General features: G+C 45.2%; 1 protein-coding gene across 1 annotated transcript; it reads left to right on the forward strand.

Annotated features, from left to right (window-relative positions):
• Nucleotides 1-520: 520 nt before the first annotated feature.
• LOC129928519 (uncharacterized) lies at nucleotides 521-7,721 on the forward strand. Its single transcript, XM_056043144.1, has 3 exons — nucleotides 521-1,677; nucleotides 2,407-6,458; nucleotides 7,188-7,721. The coding sequence occupies exon 2, from the start codon at nucleotides 3,303-3,305 to the stop codon at nucleotides 5,640-5,642; it is 2,340 nt and encodes a 779-aa protein (XP_055899119.1). The 5' UTR covers nucleotides 521-1,677; nucleotides 2,407-3,302; the 3' UTR covers nucleotides 5,643-6,458; nucleotides 7,188-7,721.

Below are 7,721 nucleotides of genomic sequence, written 5' to 3' on the forward strand. Positions count from 1 at the left end.
TTCTTTTACTTGAAGGAATTATAATTCTGTTCTCATGAAACAATATTCCATTCTCTTCATGAACATTCCGATGGTCTAGACTAGAGGTTAAGTTCGCTTAGTGTGCATTATCGCTAGACGGTGTTATCGTTTCCAGGGTCACTGGTTCGAGCCTTGGTCGGCGCAGTCCCTTATTTTCGTAGCCTTTAATTCACTACTTTCTCTCATTTAAAAAAAACACTTGGTACCTGGTGCTGCTATTCATTTATGTTTATTATATGTATGTATCTCTTCATGAATAGTTCACCTTTCAGACCTTGTGGTCTATAGGGCAGATGATGTAAAGCTCATTTGTTTCTATGGCCTACGGTTAATGAAGGTGTCATGTAGCCAACACAAAGATCCCGTAATTAAAAAAACAGTCCCCGGTTCGGAAGCTAAGCCGCCGAGCCACTTCTCTTCATAAATTCTTTCTTTCAATAACCAGTACATCTTTAGTGCTTCATCAGTACATCTTTAGTACTTCATCGGTATAAAGTGGGCCTCATCACGGCTCCACCCACACTTTAAGGCCACTCTTCCCTGACATTGACCGTGTCTGGAAAATTAGAGGTAAGCCGATCAATCGCACTCACGAAGAAACGCCTCACTATGGATTCAGAGATAAGCCCCGTCCAACATACGCGCATTGGGCCCTCCGCCATAACGTCCATCCCACTTACTGGTCTGCCCCAAGGAGGAGATGTACCCAGTCCTATCCACCCGGTCTATTTCCCCAGGTTTCCAGAATTGCCCCTTCCACGTGGCAATCCGCCTGCGGACAGAACATAGGCGACAGCGGACCCTTAGGACGGACACCCCTCTGGACCTTGGCAACCTCTTAACTACTGGGAAAATTTTCTTAAATGCTACGACCGACAGTAGACGAAACTTGAGTGATATCAACGTTAGCACTTTATAGATCTTTTAACAAAGACCTATCTTACGCAGGGAGGGTTGTGACGAACCGTTTTAGCTCACTCAAGATATCACTCAGGTCTAAGCATTTAATTAATTTATTTACTCGCTATTAATCATCAATTTTATTAATTTAGCCAATCAAGCGCTAAAAAACACAGCCACCACCCCTCCAATCCAACCCCACCCCATTTGGCAGCGATGTCACATTTTACTATCCCCACCTTGACACGTGCCACACTAGACTCTTGACAAGAGTACGCTCCCCTTTTCCTATCTTGGCAAACATTCGTTGACCCCCCCCCCTTGTTGGGAGCGGCTGGTCACTTCAAAGTGCCCATTCAACTCAACGCCTCGGGCAACGCTGTTCGTCTGGCACTAGCCTTTATCAAGGTATAATCTCCCTTGATGTACCCAGCTCTGATAATCTCCCCTTCATAATCCACCTGACCACCTGGGCTGATTTCCTGGGCTTTCAACTCGCGCCTTCGCGCAATGTCTATCTCCCGGAAACTCTCGTCACGGTCAAGCGTGGACCCCCTTTGTCAAAGACGTCAAATAGTCTAGACCACCTTTGCACCTATCTCCCGCCACTCACCCCCCCCCCCTTGGCTATCCACGTGTATATGGACAAACTTCATCGTCCGATCTCATTCACGCTGGAGAGCCCACAGGGAGCACATCTATCTCTTGCTTGAGCTCTAGACTATTTTCATTCCCTTATTTCACTTTGGATTGGTGGTATGTAACTTTGTAAAGTGCTTGAGAACCATTTTACTTAGTAATGTATATATATATATTTGTGCATTTATTACTACATTATTTGTGTATATATTTGTGCATTCTTATCATGGATAATGTAAGTAGATTACTGTATACTTATATTTTATATCATGACTTTTGTGGCTAAATGTTCAAACCATCTGGACTAGAATTTATTAACAATTCTTACCAGATGTATTTAGCTCTTTAACTATTATTAATTTAACTCTGATATATTAGCGCTCAGCACGAGCCTTTATTATATTATCATTGATTAATTCCTTGGCAGGGAGTTATCAAAGCATTTCTGTAAACATGTCTTATTACTGAGTATGTATTTACTTATGCTCTATGTTTACTTATGTGAGAGCACGGGCGAGTATCACACGTTGATCTCCCCTTCTCCTTTCATCTCATTTATCTTAGTGATGTATGTACTTGCTATTCACCGTGATTGGTTAGCGTCACTTATATTACTAATCACATATCACTTATTACTGTTTGTTATTTCCCTTTATGGGAGTCCCCATTATTATTATTGTTATCTCCCTTGATGGGACACTATATTCATTTGTTAGGTCCCTTTGATAATTATGAAACTAGCTTATAGTTTCTATACATCATTCTGAAGATGTCCTTCACGGAAAGGCATCTACCACCCAGTGTCATCATTATGGCTAAGCCGATTATCACATCATATCGTTGCAGCTTTTATCTATAGGCTACACCCGCCTGAAATCTTAGCAACCTAAAGCTGATAGCAGATTTGCTGGCACCAGATCTGTAGACATCAGACCTACTCATCCTTCAAGAGTCCAAGTAACAACGCTAGCCACAGACTCGTCACTGGCTTAACTGATTGGTAGACGCAGCTTAGTTCTGCAACCATACAAGTTGGACTGCACACGGAGCCTGGATCCACTACGCCAGCCCACCAGCAGACAGCATCAGTACCAGCCACACCCGTCTCATCAGTGCAGCACAAGGACCAAAAGCTAAGCAACCAGCCTAATGACACTCAGACCACTTGGTTCTAATATCTGATGATGATAGTCCTACATATGTAAATAAGCTAGATCCCATACTAGCAACTGTACAGCATTTCACCTTTCATTATCTTATTTTGTATAATAAACTGTACATAAGTTTACATCTAAATATAGTATTTGTTGCCTGCATTATAACGCTGTGCTTGTAGTTTATATGTGCAAGTAAGGATTCTCAAACCATAAAAATCCCCTAGACACCAAAAACGGCCAAATCTTAATCCGACTTGTCACAATGGGGAGCCTCGTCCGGGATTTACCCAACTAATACTGCAAGCACAGCAGGCAACTCCCCAGTATTTTAACTATCATCATTGTTAGAGTACAAGTCTATCGAGTGTCATTTAGAGCTATTTTATTTTCACTTAATTTGCATGGTTGTAATTGTACTTTATTTACAGGTTCTTAAGCACCAAACAAAGGATAATACTACCTTTCCTATAACTCTTAAGTAATCGCTTTCAGCATCTCCGTCATTGTCTCCACCTCTCACTCTACCTTCTGCCTTTTCCCCCTCGTTACCATCCCTCACCGTCTCAGCGCCCCATCCACCCTACCATGGCCAGCAGCACTCGCTCCAAGACTGAACCTGACCGCAAGCAGCGGATACCAGATATCATGGACGAGGCTAAATTGCTTAGCGACGCAGGGCGGGATGAATACATTAATAGACGACTGGCTGCTCTGGAAAGAGAGGAAGAAAGAAGAAAGGAAGAAGAAAAGGAAGAACGAAGAAAGGAAGACGAAAAGGAAGAAAGAAGATTAGCAAGGGAGCATGAACTAGCGATGAAGGAAAAGGATAATGAAATAGCTAGAGAAAAAGAGAAACATATAACTGAGAGAGAAAGAATAGCCGCGGAGAAAGAGAACGGAGCCGCCAGTCAAGCCTCCTCCGGATCTCGCCCGGCTAGCCCTGCCTCCAATCAAAGTTCCTCAAACGGCCTACCCCACATGCCAATGGAGCACCTCGACGACAAGACAGAAAACATCGAAGTTTATCTCGTCCGCTTCGAAGAAGTTGCGAGCTACTACGGTCTGCCAGAGGAGAAATGGTGCTTCCGGCTATCCCAATGCCTCCGAGGCAAAGCCTACGAAGTATACTCTAAACTCCCCTCCGGCCAGCGAGAAGACTACGCAGCCCTCAAACAGGCGCTACTCGTCCAATTCGAGCTGACTGTCGAGGCCTACCAAAAGAAATTCAGGACATCCCGCCTAGAGCGCCGAGAGACCTACGGTAATCTCTGCGACAGGTTGGACAAATACCTGAAGAGGTGGCACACTCTCAGCGAACTGCCAGAGACCTTGGACGGCCTAATGAGCCTCATACTCGCAGAGCAGTTGCTAGAGTGCATGCCTAACGATGTCAAAATCTTTGTTAGGGAGCAGCAAGCCGCTACACCAGCCGACATAGCTTCAGCTGCAGACCGGTACGCGACTGCCCGCAAAGACGTTAAGGACATCAAAAGCAAGACCTCAGCCTCGGACAAACCGGAGGACCAGCCCACTTCTTCCAACAAACACGCTCATTCTAGCCAACCCTCTCCTTTTGCTAAACCTCAGCACCAAAAAGCACCAATCCAGCGACCAGCCACGCCTACTAGCTACGAAAGACGAAGCCACCCGCCTCGACATGGCCAGACCAATAACCATCACCGTGACCGGAACAGCACGAGTGATCACAGGCCCAATCGACAGCATCAGGCCCCACGTACTGTGTCAGCCATGACTGAGCTCCCTGAACCCTCTTTGCAGCCATCGCCTCTTGATGAGGAAGAGGAGGACTATTACGTCATATCAGCGCTGACCGTGGCTCCTGAACCCACTGCTTGTGGCCTTACCCAACCGATACCGCCTCACCCCGCCATATCACCTCCTGGGGTAGAGACTATTCTGATTAACGGATCTCCTGTCCAGGCACTATTCGATTCCGGATGTGAGGTGAGCTCTGTCATCAGCAAAGCACTGGTCGACCCATCGGATCTCACTGGTGGATCAGTGACGGTCCAATCTCTAGACCGTGGCATTCCTCCGAAGGCTTATCCTGTCGCTAGGGTCCACGTAGAATGCAAGTACGTACATGGCACCATTGATGCAGTAGTCATGGACTCGCCAGTGTACGACTTCGTTCTAGGCTCCAGGTACATACCTCTAGGAGTTGTCAATAAACCATACTTCTCTCTGCCCGTCGGTAGAACGACAAAGCAGAAAGATGGCAGCAACCAGCCGGTTGGAAGCCCTGGTCGCCACTCTAACCAACCCTTTACTGGCTCCTCAGCCAAGCTCAAGCCGCGCCACCCTGGCACTGACACTGCCGGGAAATCACGAGGTAAGCGTAATAACTACACTCGTGAAGGTCCGTTTAACCCCTGCTCCTCAGCAGTCAAACCGCTCATCCCTGGCACTGGCACTGCTAGGAAGTCACGAGGTAAGCGAAATACCTACACTCGTGAGAGTCCTTGTAACTCCCGCTCTTCAGCTATCAAACCACTCATCCCTGGCACTGATCCTGCCAGGAAGTCACAGAGGAAAGTGAACTTTCACTCTCGTGAAAGTGGGCCTCATCACGGCTCCACCCACACTTTAAGGCCACTCTTCCCTGACATTGACCGTGTCTGGAAAATTAGAGGTAAGCCGATCAATCGCACTCACGAAGAAACGCCTCACTATGGATTCAGAGATAAGCCCCGTCCAACATACGCGCATTGGGCCCTCCGCCATAACGTCCATCCCACTTACTGGTCTGCCCCAAGGAGGAGATGTACCCAGTCCTATCCACCCGGTCTATTTCCCCAGGTTTCCAGAATTGCCCCTTCCACGTGGCAATCCGCCTGCGGACAGAACATAGGCGACAGCGGACCCTTAGGACGGACACCCCTCTGGACCTTGGCAACCTCTTAACTACTGGGAAAATTTTCTTAAATGCTACGACCGACAGTAGACGAAACTTGAGTGATATCAACGTTAGCACTTTATAGATCTTTTAACAAAGACCTATCTTACGCAGGGAGGGTTGTGACGAACCGTTTTAGCTCACTCAAGATATCACTCAGGTCTAAGCATTTAATTAATTTATTTACTCGCTATTAATCATCAATTTTATTAATTTATCCAATCAAGCGCTAAAAAACACAGCCACCACCCCTCCAATCCAACCCCACCCCATTTGGCAGCGATGTCACATTTTACTATCCCCACCTTGACACGTGCCACACTAGACTCTTGACAAGAGTACGCTCCCCTTTTCCTATCTTGGCAAACATCCGTTGACCCCCCCCCCCCTTGTTGGGAGCGGCTGGTCACTTCAAAGTGCCCATTCAACTCAACGCCTCGGGCAACGCTGTTCGTCTGGCACTAGCCTTTATCAAGGTATAATCTCCCTTGATGTACCCAGCTCTGATAATCTCCCCTTCATAATCCACCTGACCACCTGGGCTGATTTCCTGGGCTTTCAACTCGCGCCTTCGCGCAATGTCTATCTCCCGGAAACTCTCGTCACGGTCAAGCGTGGACCCCCTTTGTCAAAGACGTCAAATAGTCTAGACCACCTTTGCACCTATCTCCCGCCACTCACCCCCCCCCCCTTGGCTATCCACGTGTATATGGACAAACTTCATCGTCCGATCTCATTCACGCTGGAGAGCCCACAGGGAGCACATCTATCTCTTGCTTGAGCTCTAGACTATTTTCATTCCCTTATTTCACTTTGGATTGGTGGTATGTAACTTTGTAAAGTGCTTGAGAACCATTTTACTTAGTAATGTATATATATATATTTGTGCATTTATTACTACATTATTTGTGTATATATTTGTGCATTCTTATCATGGATAATGTAAGTAGATTACTGTATACTTATATTTTATATCATGACTTTTGTGGCTAAATGTTCAAACCATCTGGACTAGAATTTATTAACAATTCTTACCAGATGTATTTAGCTCTTTAACTATTATTAATTTAACTCTGATATATTAGCGCTCAGCACGAGCCTTTATTATATTATCAATGATTAATTCCTTGGCAGGGAGTTATCAAAGCATTTCTGTAAACATGTCTTATTACTGAGTATGTATTTACTTATGCTCTATGTTTACTTATGTGAGAGCACGGGCGAGTATCACACGTTGATCTCCCCTTCTCCTTTCATCTCATTTATCTTAGTGATGTATGTACTTGCTATTCACCGTGATTGGTTAGCGTCACTTATATTACTAATCACATATCACTTATTACTGTTTGTTATTTCCCTTTATGGGAGTCCCCATTATTATTATTGTTATCTCCCTTGATGGGACACTATATTCATTTGTTAGGTCCCTTTGATAATTATGAAACTAGCTTATAGTTTCTATACATCATTCTGAAGATGTCCTTCACGGAAAGGCATCTACCACCCAGTGTCATCATTATGGCTAAGCCGATTATCACATCATATCGTTGCAGCTTTTATCTATAGGCTACACCCGCCTGAAATCTTAGCAACCTAAAGCTGATAGCAGATTTGCTGGCACCAGATCTGTAGACATCAGACCTACTCATCCTTCAAGAGTCCAAGTAACAACGCTAGCCACAGACTCGTCACTGGCTTAACTGATTGGTAGACGCAGCTTAGTTCTGCAACCATACAAGTTGGACTGCACACGGAGCCTGGATCCACTACGCCAGCCCACCAGCAGACAGCATCAGTACCAGCCACACCCGTCTCACCAGTGCAGCACAAGGACCAAAAGCTAAGCAACCAGCCTAATGACACTCAGACCACTTGGTTCTAATATCTGATGATGATAGTCCTACATATGTAAATAAGCTAGATCCCATACTAGCAACTGTACAGCATTTCACCTTTCATTATCTTATTTTGTATAATAAACTGTACATAAGTTTACATCTAAATATAGTATTTGTTGCCTGCATTATAACGCTGTGCTTGTAGTTTATATGTGCAAGTAAGGATTCTCAAACCATAAAAATCCCCTA

The sequence above is a fragment of the Biomphalaria glabrata genome, chromosome 10, assembly GCF_947242115.1.
Source record: "Biomphalaria glabrata chromosome 10, xgBioGlab47.1, whole genome shotgun sequence".
Classification (NCBI taxonomy): domain Eukaryota; kingdom Metazoa; phylum Mollusca; class Gastropoda; family Planorbidae; genus Biomphalaria; species Biomphalaria glabrata.